This window comes from Tachypleus tridentatus, chromosome 7 (assembly GCF_004210375.1).
Source record: "Tachypleus tridentatus isolate NWPU-2018 chromosome 7, ASM421037v1, whole genome shotgun sequence".
NCBI lineage: Eukaryota > Metazoa > Arthropoda > Merostomata > Xiphosura > Limulidae > Tachypleus > Tachypleus tridentatus.
In genome coordinates this window covers 62,963,317-62,983,718 of record NC_134831.1, presented here as the reverse complement: position 1 = coordinate 62,983,718, position 20,402 = coordinate 62,963,317, and the positions used below count along the sequence as shown (strand labels likewise).

Here is a 20,402-nt window from a genome sequence, read left to right as displayed (position 1 = left end):
TCCATTGAGTCTTTCAAGTGTGTAGTGCATTACTTCTGGCCCGGCATGGCTAGCTGGTTAGGGCGTTTGACTCGCAAATCTAGGGCCGTAGGTTCGAATTCTCATCCTACCAAACATATTCGCTCTGTCAACCGTTGGAGTGTTATAAATTACGGTCAATCCTACTATTCGTTGGTAAAAACAGTAGCGCAAAAGTTGAAAGTAAGTGGTGAAGTCTGTCTGCCTTCCCTGAAGTCTCATTGTTCAATTAGGGACGACTAGCGCAGATAGCCCTCGTGTAGCTTTGCACACAATTCCAAAACAAGCAAGCAAGCAATGTTTCTAAGCTTCATACCGTTCGTGTATCATACTAGTGAGTTACCACAGACACCAAATGTAGGATGTATGATAGAACACCCTGTTTATGCCTTTGTGCTGCCGTTCGAATCATGAAAATAACCTTTATATTAACATGTATTAATCTCACTTTGACCTCAAAATACAGTATCATAGTTAGCGAGATTCCAGTATTAGTAAATGATATTATTGCGTCATAAGACTGTTAATATATTTATTCAGATATAGCCGGGTGTCTCCTTTTGAGTAGGCTGCTTTGATTTTGAATCTGTGGACTTGCGGTTCGCGTCACTTTTCCGCAAAATACCCTCTGTATTTTTTTTTTTATCATTTCAATTAATTCTCATTATGCATAGAAATTTCTTTTGTAGCTCTGGGCGGAAATTCTGATGACATCATTCAAATAAAATGTTTGTCTGTTGCTGTTTTGTTTTCTTCCAGCACAAACTTGTACAGTGAGCTAGCTGCTTTCTATATACCACGGGAAACTGAACCCCGAATCTTAGCATTGTAAATTACGAAATTTACCGCTGACCCATTGAGAGCAATAAGAGCTCCACGGTCCAGCATAGCCAGGTAGTGTAATGTGAGGGTCGCAGGTTTGAATACTCGTCACATCAAACATGCTCGCCCTTATAACTATGGGGGCGTTATAATGTGACGATCAATTCCAATATTCGTTGGTAAAAGAGTAGCCCAAGAGTTGGTGTTTGTTAGTGATAACTAGCTACCTATCCTCTATTTTTATACTGCTAAATTAAGGATGGCTAGGGCAGATAGTCCTCATGTAGCTTTGCGCGAAATTCGACACAAACAAGAGCTCCACACAACCTGTGTACAATGGTGTATCTATCATCGAGGAAATGCATTTGGCGGATCTTAATGTGATGCAAAAAAAACCCATACATTTCTCTATCTATAGTTGATCAATACGAGCAGGTCTCTATAACAAAATTGTTTCCACTTGGTTAAAGTAAGTGTTAAAAACGCGTCTTCTAACCGTGTAGGTCGATATTTCATCGGTTAGTTTTGTACTTGTTTTATTTTTTATGCTTTTATATTATACTTTTGTTCTTCCATATAAAATGTCTCCAACGAAAAAAATTAGGTTTCATGTGGAAGAATCTCATGTGATGGCTATTATAACCGTGTTTATATACTCTGCTGTTTTATATGGAAGTGTCTCACTTCCGTTTAATTTTTATTCTGTACATGTAACTATATAGCACAGATCCTTTATTGTTGGGAAATAACTGGTGGATAACAAGTTTAACAATGATACACCATTTACCATTTTTTGTTTGTTTGATTAAGAATGTACCTAGCACTCGTGGTTGTGAAAATAGGTTTTGCTTGTGGTTCTTTGCTTCAGGACGTCCTTGCAACTTTTTTTTTTTTGTTAAAGCGTTTATCTTTTATTTAAATAAGGTTTCGTACACATTATTAATTTATGTAAGTTATTGCAAATGTTTTAAATTTTACTTTATTTGATATCAGTGGTGACCTCGTAACTCTAGTCGATTTGTTCGGGTTACATTGCGTTTATCACGTATGCTAAATTCAAAGTACATGCATAAGTGTTTGTGAGTGCAGTGTTATTTCAGACTTGCAAATTGGAAAGCGTGTAATTGATTACAGTGCACGCAAATTACCCCCTCGTTGTTGTTTGGAAGCAACCTTGTTTGTTTATTTATTATTATTATACAGAAAAGTTTTGCCCCTTCCTTTCAATTTTTTTTTGAAAGATAATTGTTACCCTAAGAACGTGTAAACAAGAAGACGATCCCTCCACACAATATTAAAGAAACCCGCGAGGGAGAGCCACGTGTGTTGGGCCTCCTGTCACAGTTGGCGCCAGAATGTAGTGCCTTTTGGGCACTGAAGGCTAGTTGAGATTGGCTTTCTTGTTATAGAAGAAGTCATGGACTTTTTTAAATGAAGTTAATTTTAAGTTTTGGTATAAACAGGTTGTTGTGGGACAGTTTAGAAAAATTTTTCAATCTGATCAAGAAAAAACTAGAGAAGATGGGACTTTTTTTGGGCATTGGTCAAGACTTTTGGACGAAATATAGTGAATCCCAGTTTTAATTAATATATTTGTCTCCTGTAGACTATTTTTAATGCATTGTTTATTAAATCATTGAAATAAAACAGAGATTATAACTTTAATTAACATTATTTTCAGTGATAATTAAGAAAGAAATTACACAAAAATTAATGTTACATGTTAAAATACAGTTAGTAAAAATTATATAAATAGGTATAAAGAATTATTTCTAATTGACTGGCTTATTATATAAGGCACAAATAATGGGAAATTTTTATATATGTTAGTATTAAGGACAATATTTGAAAATTTGAAGGTTTACTTTTATGGCTTTCATTGAAGGAAGTCTTATCAATAACTCAGTAAAAAGTTAATGTTTTGCTTTATATATATATGGGTTATATTGGTAAACTGCAGTATCTTGTGTCACATAGATGTTCTAATATATGCTTTAATCAACTTCAATTTGATAATCCTTCATTTACAAGCAGCAGTTGTGATAGACATCATAAGAAACAGTCTGTATGAAGTTGCTGTTAACATAAGAAGTGACCAATTTTGTACGAGGTTTCCGAGGTTTCCGTAGATCTAAAGAAAAAGCAGTATAAAGAGTTGGCAAAATTGAAGCCAATTAAAACTGAACTTTCTATTTTGGTAATAGTCTTTTCCTCAGTGATATCTTCAACACATTTTGGAGTGAAATGAACTGCTTACTTCTTTAAATTGTCTATAGGACATTATCTAAAGAGTGAGAATCCCATTAAAAAGTTGAAAGCATTACTGACATCTGACAAAGTTTAAAACTACCATTTCATCTGTAATATTAGAGTGTCAAGGATATTGTTACATTGTGTTATTAATATCTGTTCAGTGATTGATGTCTGTTCTCATCCCACCTTCTTTTATCTTTTTCTTCAAACTTCATTTCCAGCAAGACTTTTTGACAAACTTGAGTTGCCTTAAGTTTAATTTCTTTTCTACTAAACTAGTGTGTGAATCTTTTGTATGTTTCAAAGCTTGGTTGACTGAATTGCAGTATATATATTGCTTTGCATGTCAAGGAGATGAATGAATTTAAAATACGAGCAAAGGAAATCCTGTCCCTGGATTAAAGTTATCTAGATATCTCTTGTAATCAGTTTAATACACCATGAAGTTTAGTGTACGGTATTGTATTTAGGATTGTGCTATTTATCTCCATGTGTCTAAGTTTGCACTTCAGTTACCCCATTCTGTAGAATTTCTTCATTTCTGACATGATGTCATGAAATGTGGAAAATCTGTGTTTATCAGTTGCATTTCAATATTTGTAAGTTCTAAAGAACTCTGTTCAAACACAGCATTGGGCTAGCTCATTGTTTTTTCATGAAACTAATAAATTTTAAACTATTTATAAACAATTTGTATGCTTCCTTATAAACATGTAAGTAGCATTTCCTCAGTTTGTTTTTGCCTTTTGTCCCACTGTGAGCTCATCTTTAATCCCTAGAGTTGTGTGCATAACACAGGTAGTAAATCTTTTTCATTATGTGTTGATAAAGCACATTCATTTTGCTGTACCAACTTCTGCCTAACTTTTCTTCTTATTTGGGAATATTAGAAGTAGTCAGAAGAAGAGATTTAACAAGTAGTGTTTTGTTTGAGTATTGATCATCTGACCAAGTTTGTTCTTAACTACATCAGGAAAAAAAGTTTTTTGAATTGTTTTACTCCTAATATTTAATATTTCTGGTATTGTGGTACAACCTTCTGTATGTGAAATATTTTTTTAATACACAAAATTTAGGGGCTGCATAGTGACTCAAGTTTTGATAAATATTACAATTCAGGTTACTTTCATAATAATAAACAAGAGAACTTTTGGTGGCTTAAAACATAAGCCCTGGGATTTCCCTCTCTAAAAAGGGAGTCTTAGCCATCAAAGGTAGGGATATTATGGTTACCAGCCACTCTTTGCCTGATAAGCATTGATTTCCTGGAATCATAAAACTTCCTGTGATCTTCTGCCACAACTTGAATCATATACTGGGTTTGCTGTTCATCCCTTGTCAGGAGACTATTGTACTCTTCAGTAAGAGAAACTCCATGCTCTGCATGATTATTTGTGACAGTGAGGCTGTTGACAATCATGAGAGCTTCCTTATAATCCTCTCTTGCTGGCCAAGTGTCTGGATCCTGGTCTATGAAGTCAGTGGACAGATGAAGCTTTGCAAAGAAAGATAGAAACCCTCTAGTCACAAGATCAAAGAGCTGAAGCTGTTGGATTGACTGTCTGTCAGTTAGGAACATCTTCTGTTCCTTCACATTCTCTTGTTGCCCTTGCTATAACTTCTTTGTAAAAGAGGACACAGATGGATAAAAAAAATCAAGTGTCACCAGCTTCTCTGACAGGTACCAGAAGCTGTGTTATGAGAGCTTGTCTAGAACAGCTTTTGATACAACTGTGTTGACAGTGGCATAGGCATGAGAGCCTTCAGAAGATTCAGTTAATTGTTTGATTCTGATGCAGACAGGAACTTCAGTCTATTCCTTGAGGTAGATCTTAACTGCAAAGACATGCATCTGCTGAAGACCATTCTTTACCCTGTGTTAATTTAAACTGATCATGAAAAAGCCAGATCTTGAGTAAGTATATTACCTTGGACATTCACCTGGCATTGTGCAGGCAATTCCTTGCCATTGAATGCCCCATGGAGGAGTGATACTCATGGAAATCAGTGAGAACCCTATGAATTCCTGGTAAGTCATCACGAAGATCCTTTTGCTCTGTCAGTGACTTTTCAGCCCAAGCCACTAGCTCTGGGTCGTTAATGAGATCAGCTATCTCCTTGTCATCAGCTGCAGTTGCATATGAATTTCTGTCAATAAACTCCCACTGATCTTAAAATCTCTTAAAAATCAAAGCATTTGGTCCTTTGGTAGTACTCATGAGTGTGATAAAAGCTCCCTCAGCAAGAAGCTCCAAGATGTAATGGTAGTATGCCAGATACAAAAGATCCTTCTGCAGCTCCTGTTCTGTGATAACCATGCACCTAACTTTCACCCAGTTTTAGCAGCTGTAGTGTCAAATGACAATCCTATAACCTTCTCCTTCAAACCACTTTCATTAAAAGCTGCTATTACAGTTTTGGCTTGTTCTGATCCTGTCCCATTTGCTAACTTGGTAACTTCCAGCAGCTGGGATACCTCATTACCAGTGACAATAATTGGTAAGCAGTCAGTATGTTCCTTGGTTGTCAAGTTTCTGAGGAGTTTTTCATCATCTTGAAACTCAGCCTTCAAGGTTTCTTTGAGCATTTTCTGGTGATTCTGATGCATCTGTTAGATGGAAAAGTGGTTTATGTTGAATTCTTCAGGATTTTGAATAGTTGAGTGTATTGTTTCTGTTAGAACATAAGTAGCAGCCCCGTCTGACAGCTTTGTCCTGTCAAAAGCTATGGACAGTGATCCAAGATGTTGTTATTTTTGACTCCAAGATGTTTTGAACAACAGCAACAATAGAGCCTTTCTCGTCATTTGCAAATTCATCTGTGCTGCTGTTGGAAGATGACTGTTTTAAGGATTCTGCAGCTTCCTTCTCTCATTGACTTCTTCATTCTTCTTCCATAATTTTCCTCTTCAGAGATTGGTTCTCTTTTGCAGTTTGCTTGGCATCAGTTGGTCTCATTATCCTCTATGGCATGCTTGATTTGTTGTTATTGTGAGGGCATCAGAAGTGGCTATGTTAAACAAGTTGGACATTTCTCTCTCAGTCATTTTCCTTCTATATCTGTTAGGCTGATCTTCTGTTTTTTTTCCTTTTTCAAACTATGGTAAATTGTGCACAGCTTCTCCACTTTAGTAACTGCATTATCTTTGTGATCATTGGAATTCTTGCTTTTTCCCAGAAATCTCTTACATGCATGATCACTGTTGTGGCACTTTTCCTAATTGTCTTCCCTTCCTTAATATGAAAGTGAAGAAGGAATGAAAGAACTTGTCATTTAAATGGAAGTTTTCCTTCAATCTCATCATCTGGTTTGCAAAGGTAATCCTTAGAATGAGTTGTCTTGACCAATTAATAAGTATCAATTATTCTGAAAAAAATACATGAAATTGATTAGAATTTCATGAAAAAATTACAGTAAAGAATAAATAAATGATAATATTAATAAAATGAATATATTTGTCCCACTGGTCTGCATGCACCGGGTTACAGCTGTACTGTACAGAGTTAAAAACAACTTCAAAATGTGCAGTACATAGAAAGGGCAACTGGAATGGTCAAAATCACAAGTGTAGCAGTGGAGATTGATCAACTTCAAACATTTATGTGAATCACATGTGAAATTACAAACACTGTGTAACCCTAAATTTAGTCCAAATGACTTAAAAGCTCACCATAAGGGTTTTTCCATACATACAAAAAAAATTTAAGGGTTAGGAGCATGACTTTTCTACCATTCATTTTTGAAGAACCACCTAAAAGGATGCCTTAAGTATAAAATTTTTATCAAAGAAGAGTAAAACAAACTACATGATGAGTAAGATACATTAACAGTACTTTAACAAAGGGTTGTATAATAACTCTTAATAAATATTCAGTTGACTGTCTAGTGTAAATACCTGACAGTCTTTTTTTCCCTTTACAGAATTATAATATTGATCTTGTATGAATACATATATTACTACTTTAAACCTTAAATATTCAAATTACTGAACAAGCATATCTCAATGAGAAATCCTAATCAGAAAATAAACATTCAATGTCTTTAATAAGTGATAAGTAATAAGCTTAATATGATAAACTAATAGGAGTGTAAAAAAAAAAAAATGTATAGATCTAAGTAAATTCTTTGGGTTGATAACTCATCTCCAAATACATTAATGCTATTTCTTCATGCATCCTGAATATTAGATTTGCATGTCACTGGTCTTGAACTGACTTGTATCTTATCTTGTGTGTTGACATGAATTGCTCTGATACATGATAAAATTATGCAATGATAGCCCTCTACAAATAGGACAGTGAAACTTTCCTTGTGCAGTAACTCTTCCCTGTGCATTTGCACTTGATAAATTTATTCTTTTCCTCAGAGCACATTGAACAGGTATTTTCAAGTTTTGGAGAGACTTGCTTTTATTAGCAAAACTTTGATTTTTTTTGTTTTTTCAAGCTTTTATGTCAAAAATGTAAATTTTTATCCAAAATTCTCAAGTGATGGTAATTTCAGGTTTTATCTTATGTGGATGATGTTACGCACACAAACTGTTTTATTGTGATTTTGAGAAGCTCATTCTTCAGCATATTTGTGGAATCTATCATGCATGGGCATTCATGTGATATCCCTCCCCTTAGTTTGAAGTTGAACAAGAGAGGAAGATGAATTTGATCATCTGTTCTTTCTACCTGGATTTGTTTTTGGCATCTCCCTGTTGGTAAAGAAAAATTATCAAATGTCCACACTATTTCGAGATTGATTTTTCAGGTATATTCATTTTTTGTTGTTGTTGTTTTTTACCTGTATCTTATGGTTTTTCATTTTCTTTGCTTAATGTTTCCTCCCTCACCAGACACTTGAGTTCATGCACATATTTCCCTTGAATAACTTCACATTGAAACCAATATGCCTTGTCCTCCTTGCATTCTTGATTCTTATGTCCTAACTTATAGCCATTCTTCCTTTCCTTTCTAGATTTCAGTCTTTGAAATCTCCATCATCTGTTTGAGGAAGAGACCTCTTGTCTTCTGTTCTGCTTTCAAGTGCTCAGTTTTTCTCATCTACAGATCTTTTGATTAAATACATCATTAAAAAGGTATATGACCCTTCTCCAGGGTTTTACTTTCATCTCTGTATGGTCCCAAAGAAGACCAGCGACTAGCTTCTGGTTATTGACCCGTAGTCCTTCAGCTGATTTTTGGTCATTCCACAATTTTGGATGGAGAACTTTTTTCTGTTGTTGTTGTTTTCACTGTGGATATGAATAACCAAGGTCAACATGCCAGATGCCTTTCTGCACATTTTGGTTGCCTCATTCTCTTAATTAAATAAACATTTTCTATAATTCATCTATTTCTCTTTCCTTTTATGTAATAGTTGACCTCATTTGAGTAATGGGGACCTTTGCTCATCACTATCATGGCATGGGACTGACATTCCATGTCTGCATGGACAATTGGTTTCTCTTAGCTCATTTATAGGAATTAAATGTTTCTTACATCTCTTATCCACCACAGGAAGCTGATCAGTTGGGGTGGCTTGCCAAGATTTCCAAGTTCTTTTTGTGCCTACTCAACATATAGTACATTTGGGTGTCTTCAACTTTTATTTCAGCCAAGATTAGCCTCTCTCTCCCTGGGGCTTATGGAGTGTTTGGTTATTAAAAATTCATGCTTTTCCTTGTCATCCTGTATGAGAGATGTTTGTTATGTGAGACTCTGGTTTATCTGGAACTCTGCTCATTTCGTGAACTCATGCATGTGCCTCCAATTGGAATCCATTGCTCTCAGTTGTGAATCTTTCCTGTATTAAAGAATAATTTTGGTGGCTGAACTGTACCAGTAATACCTCTAGCATTATTGCATCATCTACTAGACCAGATCTTCTCTTCATTGATGCTTCCCTCTCAGCTTGGTACACTTCTCTGAATAACAGCATGATTTTTGGCACTTGGTCAAATATTCACTTCCCATCAACATACTGAAACTTCTCACTGATCATTGGGTGTGTTTCCATTTCTTGTGATTACTGGTGGGCACTTTTAGGCATTGTAGTTACTTTTCTGGGCTAGTTCACATCAGGTTCTTCTTGTCACCTGTTGTGCCTATAGTTATGAACCTAATGGTAGATTGCCTCTCTTGGTTGGACTGTATTTTATCAATAGAGTATTCCTTTGAACCTTAAGTCTTTTGTTGAACTTTCTTTTAGTTGAACATGCCTTTCAGAGATGCTCTTGCCATCCCTCCCAGCTCCAAGCTTCCTTTCTTCTGGTCCACTGTTCCTCATTCTTTGACCTGGCTGTTGATGGTTTAGCCAGAATTGGTCTCAATCTCCTTTATATGCATATCCTCTTCTTTGCCTCTTGTAGGCCCAATGATCCCTCTCTGTAGCTTCAACCTCACACATCATCTTTTCTCATCAAAGAGTATAATCCCTCCATTTTCATGTGTGGACATTGCCTGACAGGCTAGACTTTCTCATCATGTGAGCCTGGCAAGGCCTAGTGCGTTAAGGCGTGCGCTTCGTAATCTGAGGGTCATGGGTTCGCGCCCGAGTCGCGCCAAACATGCTTGCCCTCCAAGCCGTGGGGGCATTATAATGTAACGGTCAATCCCACTTTTCGTTGGTAAAAGAGTAGCCCGAGAGTTAGTGGTGGGTGGTGATGACTAGCTGCCTTCCCTCTAGTCTTACACTGCTAAATTAGGGATGGCTAGCACAGATAGCCCTCGAGTAGCTTTGTGCGAAATTCCAAAAAAACAAACAAACAAACTGATCATGTAGCATTCTTCTCACCCTTCTGTTATGTCCATTAATCTGACCAAAATGTGAATATTTCCTTCTTGTTTTATCTCCTTGCCAGTCTGAAACTGTCATGTGCTTTTGCACACATTCCTTCATACACTGTTCAAGCCATGGACTTCTTGCTCTTCTGTGTGGAAATATTTGCTGAAAATATATTTTCAGAATCTGAAAATGTTAACTTTGACAGCTGATTGATAAATGTGCATTAATAATCAAATTGTACTTAATGTAAAACTTGAAAAGAATATTAAGTCCTTTTAAAAAATGAAGAATGGTGATGTATATTTAATAAAAGAAACTGATTAAAATAGACTCAAACTGGTGAATATTAAAGTGGTTGCTTAAGAAACTATAGTATTCACTCAACATCCCAAAATTATATTAATATACTTTCAAGTTTTCAGAATTGCATAATGTTTGGATAATGTGAAAGCTAATCACAGAGTTTAATAATTTTTTGTGTTTACAAAAACATCAATAATTATTAATCTTATCAGTATTTGGTATTAATTATCAGTTAATTGATCTGTTATGTGCTACTTTGTTGTATGTCATTTATAAATTTCTCATACATATAGCAGGTCTTTAGGCTATGCACCTCATAGCAGATAGCATGAAAAGTTGTCAAATAATTACTAATATTCAGCAAAGCACCCAAATAGACCTCATACCAAATATTAGCTAAACATTTGCTCAATTGTACTTTAAGTTTTCAATACTATTTATCTGCTACTTTCTGTAGACTACTAGTACTTTATCAGTGACTTATTTCTTTGGCACATTAGCTTTCCCTACAGCTTCAGTTTTTTTCCTTATAAGTTTGAAAGTTGTGATGTTTTGTTTTTTTTCCTGTACTTTTTTTTTTTAAGAGTTACAACTCCAGTCATTGCCCTTTTGGTGCTTGAAGCTGATTGGATGATCTCAGATTCTACTCTGTCAATTTAGGATGAAATCAAACTGTTCTAATGCATATTGGTAGTAATAATTAGCTTTGAATGTGTGTGTTTAATAGGAACAGTTCACATAAGCACACAATTTCTACAGAAAGTAAGTTGGTACAACTTTTATGATACATTTATCTAATGATTTCTTTAGCATAAATTTGTTTTATGTTCATCTGGCACAATTGAATATTTTTGCAAAAACTGTATCTTTCATAATTTTTCCAAAAAGTCATTTTCCTGTAAAATATTTATAGTTTAAGGCAATATTTCTTAAAGTTGATTAACTTTTTACAAAAACTACAAGTATAAAAGCTCTCTGAAATGACATAAAATGAATTTTAGAGAAATACTTTGTATTTTGTTTGTACTTTACTTTCTGTAGAGTAAAAGGCAGTTAAATTCACTTACATTTATAACTGAAATACAATTACCAAAACAAAAAGGAAACCTAATTATTTCTTTCAAGATTTTTGTATTTGCAACTTAATTTGTATTAACCAACTTCAACATTAAGATTAATGGTTCCAACCCATATGTTGGCAATATTAAAGTTGATTATGCATGGTTACCTCTGTGTGTGGATTACTCGTTGAAGTTAAGCTAACTCTTGATGAATGCCTCACCTTTTACTGACTGGGATAAATTAATATAATATTGAAATTTTACAAAACCTGGAGAAATTAGTGTATGTCAACATGTATTGAGAAGCTGCAACTGTACTTCCCATATTAATTATAAATTCAAGTTATGCAAGTTGATAATTTTTTTCCTACTTCTATATTGGAAGGAATGTTTCTTTCAGTAATGGATTTTCCTTTACAATTGCTTTGTTTATAATGTAGGTACTGGAATAAAAAACACACACACACACACACTTTTTTTCATCTTTTTGTGTTGTGGTTGGAACAACAAAGAATTTTGATTCAAACATTCAACATATCTATTCAAAATAATAAAAAGCTCAAAAGAAGCTGGATCAATGAACTTTTAATCTGAGAAAAGTACTTTGGAATTTGAAAGTAAACAATAAGTGATGATTCTGTTCATATTGGCCTTAATGCCATTTTAACACTAGATCATATAGTAATACCTAGTTTGGTTAAGTCAATAATTTGATAGTCAGCAAGCTTATTATTAGTTTTTATTATTTTAAACATTGTATTTTTTATTTATTATCTGATTTGAGTCTTGTATGTGTATTTGTGTATTATAGAATTTTAAGCAAGTTTAATAAAAGCCAAATTGTGGGATTTAATTGGGTGATTTTTTTTTTTTTTTTACTACAGTTGTACTGTTCAAAATTCCTTTTTGTATGTGTTAGATGTTTGCTGGATTTATGTTTTTGTTGGAAACACTAGTTATTGGTTACAGTTAATATACACCTATAGTGTATGAAAGTTATTACAAGTTTTTAACAAGTTAAAACATTAACTAGTGACTGCGTGAGTTAAGTACCATCATTTAATATTAAAAAGTGTTATTTTGTAGCTTTGAAAGTTGATTTAAAATGTGCTACTAAAGTATTAAAATGTTTTTGGTATTGCAATGTTTTGATTTTTATTCCAGTGTCTGGGCTCAAATGTTATTGTGTACAACACTGTCCAAATAATGAACTAGAAGGAACGTGTACTGCGAGAAAAGGTGGTCGATGTTTTAGTGCTGTAGAAGAAGTTGTTAATATGGCTACTGGGCAGTTAGAAGCAGAACGCACATATGGCTGCTTGCCTCCAAATGAAAGTGGCATTTTGCAGGTAAGTAGATATTTGATAACCCTAAAGAACTGGTTATTCTATCAAAATGCTGAAAGTATCTCAAGAGCAACAATGAAAGTTTAAGGTTAATTTGATGTGCTGTATAGTTAAAAATTAATACTTCTATAAATAACATTCATTGAGTTGTGTACACTTTTATTCTGTGAATCAATAATCCAAAGTATTTTGTATATTAAGCATGAATTTAAAGTTTCTCTTATTTGTGGTACTTGCAAAGGTCTATGAAACAGTGGCATTGATTGATATATTTTTGCAACAGTTCATCTTTAAATACAGAATATCTAGAATAACAGAAAATAATTCTAATTGCAGTCACCAAAATCTTAAAAGTTCATTTGTCTTAAGCTTAATGTTAGGCCTTTTATTAAGTGTGGCCTATATTCAGTAGAGATAAATTAATATTGCAGCTTGTTTGTTTTATGCTTTAATTTAGTTAGGGCTAAACTTTACCATACTTAATATATCAATAAATAGACTTATGTCATTCTATAACCTAACATTAGATTTTTCTAAAACCTTAAGTGTTAATGTCTATTAAAGTATATTTACACCTGCTTTTTGTTTATATCTGTTGCAATGACGTGCACTCTTGTGCATTTTTTATGATGATGTGTGTATATTTTCAAGATACACAAAAACTGTGTTATTATAATAGATTGTGTAAACATGAATATAGCTGTTTGTCTTTGAAAATACAAATGTAGGTGTACCAAGAGATAGTATTAATCATTATTGATACACTTTATTTTCACATTTTCTGATTCTTTTACTCAATAAGATACTAATAGTCGAATAGAACACAGTATGAACTTAGTAAGCGATTTCTATACTATATGTAAATTGGCATATCGACATCCATATCAAAGGATTTTAAAAGTATTGAGCAAAAATATTGTCTTATGCAAATAGCACCAAATCATTTTTATATTAAGAAAGCTGAATGTGTATGTCCAATAACAGTAAAGTGTTTTTTTCCTACTGTTATGTTTTGTGTTACTGCTCACATATATACATAGAGAGTTGGAAGAATGTTTGTGGGATAGGTAAATCAAATGTAAGAGGAAATTATGTGTAAAGAAATCCTATGCAGTAATAAGGTACATCATAATAAAAATCACGTTAGGTAAAATGTAAATAGTGGAAAATATCGACCCAGATCTCAGATCTGAACCATCAACTATCAAAAGTCATTTGTAGCAAGATGGATATTGGATGTAAAACGAGGAATTGAGAAACACAGTGAGAGAGGTTGTAAAATAAAGACCATTGGGGATAACAGTCAAATATTTGGCCTTTGATATTGGTATTCTTGCTCCAAAAATGACCAGCAAAAACTTGGCATTATCAGTATAATGAAGCAAGATCAATAAATATATGACAAATTAATAATGTCAGACTTATCTCATTATACACACAGAGGGTGTATCTGAGTGACAATGCATCATCATTCTATTTTCCTAGGAACTCCCCTACTGTTCCAGTTCAGTTACTTGTATGTGGGTTTTAGATTTTTATATATGCAAGTGTCTTTGATTTTTTGGCTCAATATTTTATGTCATTTTAACAAAAGATGTTCAGATTCTGTTGTATTGTTAGTTTTTTTTGTAAATTCTAAAATAACATAAATTACTACTGTTATAGCCTAGTTAATTGAACACATTCATAATGTATTGTAAAGTTACTGTTAGTTTTACACAAACACACACACACAGCAGTAACTGGTACTTGAAAAGTTTTGAGCATTCAGTATGGTACTTATGATCGTAAACAAATTCAAAGCCATAATTTAGCTATGGATCTAAGTTGTGTGTGTCTGAGTTTCACTTTTATTTGCATGAACACAAGTAGGTAATGAAATGTATAACAAAGTAATATGTTAATAAAAGGGAGTTTAACACCTTGTTATTTGGTTCATGCTCTATTTCCAACAATTTAGTGATACATTGCTGCCAAGTAGACTTATGTTTGGAGAAATAAGTCATAGCTCTTTCCAAGAAAAGATGAAGTATTGAGGTTTGTTAGGTGGTGTATGTCTAAAAGAAAACATTTTAAAGAAGAAACTTTTCAGTAATCTCCATGGAGGTGAAAATATTTGCCTAACAGGTCACGCTGGATGGCAATGGGTTCAAAAACTACTCCCAGACCGACCTAATAACCTTCACCTATAAAATGAAGGTTATTTTCACAGAATAAGCCTTCCCCCTACCAAAAGAAAGTTATTGCAATGGATCTGGTATTGTTAGCATGGTAATATTGATGCAAAATTTACAAAGGTAAACAAGCTTCCAGCCAAATTTTGAAATACATGTCTGTTTTCTTTTGTTTAGGAACTCGTATTGGTCAATTGATACTGTAAACTGTATGATACTTTCATTCAATTATTTAGTATTTAAAAATCTTTTGTTTCCCATAATAATAATAATTGTATAACCTCATATTTTACACTACACAAGGAAGTGTCTTTATTAAGACCATTTTATTTTCACACAAGACAACTCAGTAGCACGGTGCCTCCTTCATAAAACAATGCAACAACAGCATTTTATCTCTTTAAGTAATCCTTGTGCTATCTGTGTAAGGTAACTTAGTAAAAACTTTTATCTGTTACATTATGTGTAGATTTTGTGACTGCTCTCACTATACGCTAGGTAATTTCTTCTAGTAGCTAAACACACTTCATAACCTGCAACTCTATATGAAATAACATAATAGGAATGTTACAATAATACTGTAAGATTCACCTTTGTGATTTTATTTTTAATTGCTAAGTTTATACCCTGTAACAGAATCAGAATGGGAAATAAGTTCTAATAGCAAACCTGTGGAGCATTTTGGCATTTGTATAAGTAGCACCACATTACAGGTCATAATACTGGAAAAGGAACACAATGTGTGATTTCTAATTGTTACATTTAGATTGTATCTGTGCTTGTAACAACTTGGTGAATTCTGCCTGTTATAAAAAATGTCATTGTGTTTATTACTTTAGCCTTTAATGTGAAATTTTCTAAGTACATGTTCAATGTTGTTATGTACATGCTTAAAATGCTCTTTGTACTTATGATTTTTATAACTAAGTACTTCATAAATTATGTACAGAACCCTGTGAACATTAACATGCTCTAGATGTAAATACATATGTATTATGTTTATGTTAACTAAATCATAAACATAATAAATACATATTTAAGTGTATTTTCTTTTTTTGCATGCTGTAATGTTTTTGATCCTATGAGTCACCAAAGTTGCATACTTGAAACTAAATTGAAATTGACTTTGTAAAAAAATATATGTACCTTTTTTTGCTTACACATGACTTTAAAGATGTGTTTATACTTGAGATTTTATTCTTCAAATGCAAAAGCAGTAGTTATGTTTATCACATAATGATGTCAGCATATTTATGAGAGTGCAGCTGAACTGATTTCAATCAGCTTATAGACTGAGCTGTTAAATTGTAATAATAAAATTAATTTTAAGTAATCTAACTGAATATACCATTAACTTGGGTATTATTTTGTAAGTAGGTCATTTCTGTTGGTAATAATAATTCAATTTTTGGAAAAAAAAATCTAGTATTTTAAGTACAAGCTAAACTGCAATGTTGCTCAACAGTTTTCCAAAAGAAGTTATGCTTTTAAAAAGTGGTTATACACAATGCCACAGCTTTAGTCAGATGTTCCTCACAATGTTTACTCTTCTATTGAACACTTTGTTACTCTTTGGAAGTCAATTTTATTTCAAGTAATAATGTAGTTTATCAATGCATAATGTGTTAGTGTACATATATCCTTTTGTCTTTACATGTTAATATAAAATTTAACATTTATCTTAGATATATATTGTTCATGCATAACGTAATTGGCCTTTAACACAAAAACAAATCAAGGCTGCAGATTAATTTATTTTGGTTACTGTTCTTTCAACAACTTTTGTTTTTGGTCCTCTTGTTTTATATTTATTTCCATAATTTGGTCCATTTACTTTCCCAACTTGTAATAATACTGATTTTATGAACAAACGTTGGTATTACACTAATCTCAAATATCCCCTTTAGTGATAAATTATCAGTAACAAATGTTCTATTATATTTGGATGAATGGTTTGTGTACTGTATGTGATAAGGTGTTTTCATTAGCTTGATACCTATAAGCAAATATCATAACATTTTCTTGGATTAAGATTTTCTACCAGTAATAGTTTTCCTGGCAACAACTGTATATGTAATAAGTTGATACAAATTTTGTCCTTCATTTTTACTAACATTTTCAGGGATGGGTCACATTGGGCTGTTTTTGGAAAACAGGATGTCATCAGTGCATATAAAGTATTCATTTGCTAGACAAAGAAAGGAACTTGTGTTTCAGATTACTTGATATGCAGATAAACACCAATTATGTGCCATAAATATTTTTATTTATTTTTTCCTAATATAGAACTGTTGGATTGTATTTTGTTCTTTTTAATGTTACCCAGAAAAAAAACATTTAATACAATATTTTTGTTCTATGTATTATCATATATTGAATTAACCACAATTATTTTTAACTTCATGGTTAGGGCTAAAGCTTATGTGAAATTATTTCAGTGCAAAGGAAATCTTGTTCCTCATCGCATACCAAAGTCTATAGCATGCTGTGATGATAAAGATATGTGTAATGAAGCTTTAAGTCCTGTGTATACAGTAATACCGACCACTCCAGGTCCAGGTGAGATGTGATTCAGTGCATGAAGCAAAAAACAATTTTAATAAACAGAAACATTTTGACCTTAAAGAAACTTAAAGTTTTGTGAGGAAGAATGTGGTAAAAACTGAATTTTTATTTATCATTTTCAACATTTTTATTTAAAAGAAATTATGGATTATTTCATCAGTGGAGTTTAATTTTTTTTTGCTGCTCAAAAAACATTTATTAAAATGGAATGTTTTAGTTGAAAGTGAAGTGTTAATTAATTTCTTACACGTTTGATTTTCAGGAGAATTCTCAAGCTTTGATGACAGTGTACACCAAATTGCACTTCTAATATCAGTGACTGCCTGCTTTATCTTCCTTATTGTATTTGTATTAATTGCCTACGTAAGGTAAGACTTTTACTTTTGACATTGCTTAAGTTTTGCATACGTATGTATGAGAAGGAATAATTACAGTTTAAGAGAAAAACCAAAGTGCTGAGAAAAAAAATTTTGCCTACATTATATATGTAATTCTTTGTTTTGTTACCATTAATGTAGGAAATGTGAATAACTTTTGATCTCTTGAGGCTTTTCTTTATATTTTAGTTCATATAAATTTAAGCATGCCACATGTTGTCAGGTTGAACAAGTTTCCAACTAAAAATGTGAATTTGTAAAAGCATAACTGAATATCTACAGCCATTTTTGTTAATGTTTAAGACAACAAAAGATTTTTTGTTTGATAGTTATTGTGATGCAAACAAATTAAAGATATGAATACTCAAATAAAAGTAACACGTGTACATGTACTGTACATTCTATAAGGATTTTAACTACGTATAAGTTTTGTAATTGTTTAAAAAGTACAAAGACCTTCAGCTTTAACAAAACAGCAGGTAAGGGTATGTAAGTCTACTACCTACAGGGAACTAATTGTGTAAGATTACAAAGTGGTACTTGACATCAGTGTGACTCGAGTGTTTTTCTGTTGTTGTTGTTGTTTTTTTGTAAAAGTATTTAAAATAACTGTTGCTGAAAGAATGCATACAAGAAGTATTATAATATTTGAAGGGAAAAAAGTATAATCAGTAGCCACAAACTTATCTCAACCAAAAATATCATTGACAAAATATAACCTAAGTCTAACAAAGGTAACTGTTGTTATTTTCAAAAATGAAGTCTTTGTTTATCTGTAAGTAGCTGTGGCATGGCCAGGTGGTTAAGGCACTTGACTCGTAATCCGAGGGTCGCGGGTTCAAATCCCTGTCACATCAAACATGCTCACCCTTTTAGCCGTGAGGGCATTATAAGGTGATGGTCAATCCCATTATTTGTTGGTGAAAGAGTAACCCAAGAGTTGGCAGTGGGTGGTGATTACTAGCTATCTTCCCTCTAGTCTTACACTGCAAAATTAGGAACAGCTAGTACAGATGGCCCTCGAGTAGCTTTGTGCAAAATTCAAAACAAACCAAACAAATCATCTGTAAGCATTTGTAGATCATGCCTTGTTTTGTGTGATTTGCAGGGTGAAATACTGCTTTCACCTGAAAAAAAATAAAACTATAAAATAAGTGATTTATGAATATCCAACAAGTTGCAAGTAATTGAAGATATGAAACAAATCTTTCTGATCAATAATGTTAAAAAAGAAAAACTTGTTTACTTTATTTCTTTCATACTGTTGAACAGTTTCATTATATTTCAGAGATCATGTGTATAGGCAAGAAAATCATGTATGCTGTTGTATAAATAAAGCCACAGAAAAATTTAGTTAAGTTGAAACTACAGGATGCATTTACAAGGCTGTAATTTTATAGTGATAGCAGAAAATGCCTAAGGCAAAAGACTGTTTTTTACAGAAAAAAAAACAGTGCTTCAGAACATAGTTTTTAAAAACTTTCCTATATATTCTTGCAGATAATTTTTATTTTACATCTAATTAATTCAATGCTGTTGATTAAATAGTCACCAAACCAGTTTTATCTGTTCAGTATTCAGTTTTTCAAATTAAGATTGAAAATGGATTGAAGCATTATATATTTTTTGTAGTTGAACCAAACTTAAAAGGATGAATTTTGTATGTAATGATAACTTCTGTATTAAAGTGAAAAGTAAAATTTCAGTGTGTTATTACTAAAAAAAATTATCTGATACTAGGTGTAAAAAACGAGAAGAAAGACGACAGACTTACATTGCTTCAGAACAGTGCAACTCTTTTATAACCACAGGAGAGACTATTAAAGACTTGATAGATAAATCCTTAAGTTCTGGAAGTGGATCTGGCCTTCCTTTATTAGTAAGTTAGAAGTGCATTATAATAATAATGATGATGAAAATCTTGACTGATCAAATAAAATATTAAACAATTTATTATCCCCAGGTTTTAAAGAGAGGATGTGACTTATCAATGAAAGATTGCATATTAGTAATTTGCAAATAGGACAGTATTAAAGTATCAATGTATGATTGTATATATACATAATGCAGTGAATTTTTTAACTATCCTATTCATCCTGTGTTTTTGGAGAGGATCCAAGTAAATAATATTTAATGCATGCTAACAACTGAGATTTATTATTATTTTAATTTATGTATTAACATTTGTAAGAAATTATCATTTGAACTCTTGTGTTATAGTTGTCTACGAACAATAATAGACATTTTTGATACAGCTGAAAAATTTTGTTCAAAAATAAAGTTCTTGTAAAATACATAATAATGAAATTATGTAGATATTTTGATGGTCCCTCAGACTTTGAACAACTTTAATTCTTAAAAAAGTAAATTGATATAATTTTTATTTACAAATGTCATAAAAATAACTTCTAACTGATTTATAAGTGATAAAATTACTTTTTGCATTATTAACCACATTTAAATAAATGTTTGATAAAATATGCAGTAATAAAAATGTTTAGAGAATCAGACCATTATTATTAGTATACAACTTTGGAAAGTCAGTTGTTTTATTATATAGGTTAACTGAAGGTTGTACAACTCAAGTTTCACTTTAGTCATTAAATTAAAACAACTGTACACCAGTAAGAAATCTTTATTTGCACAATAGGATGTCAGTAATACTTTGACAAACAGTTATACCAGAATTCTCATTATCCAGTAACTTTC

General features: G+C 32.5%; 1 protein-coding gene across 7 annotated transcripts in view; it reads left to right on the top strand.

The window, feature by feature from the left end:
* The window catches only part of LOC143255818 (bone morphogenetic protein receptor type-1B-like), a 69,419-nt gene that overhangs the window by 28,174 nt on the left and 20,843 nt on the right, over nucleotides 1–20,402 (top strand). For 4 of the 7 annotated variants that reach the window (XM_076512093.1, XM_076512095.1, XM_076512098.1 and 1 more), the window contains 4 exons: nucleotides 12,396–12,580; nucleotides 17,190–17,310; nucleotides 17,579–17,684; nucleotides 19,434–19,572. In XM_076512093.1, coding sequence (XP_076368208.1) covers nucleotides 12,396–12,580; nucleotides 17,190–17,310; nucleotides 17,579–17,684; nucleotides 19,434–19,572 — 551 coding nt within the window. Of the gene's footprint in view, nucleotides 1–45; nucleotides 202–2,203; nucleotides 2,408–10,764; nucleotides 10,933–12,395; nucleotides 12,581–17,189; nucleotides 17,311–17,578; nucleotides 17,685–19,433; nucleotides 19,573–20,402 lie in introns of those variants that run through there. The other 3 variants (XM_076512096.1, XM_076512092.1, XM_076512094.1) reach the window with 3 other exon arrangements.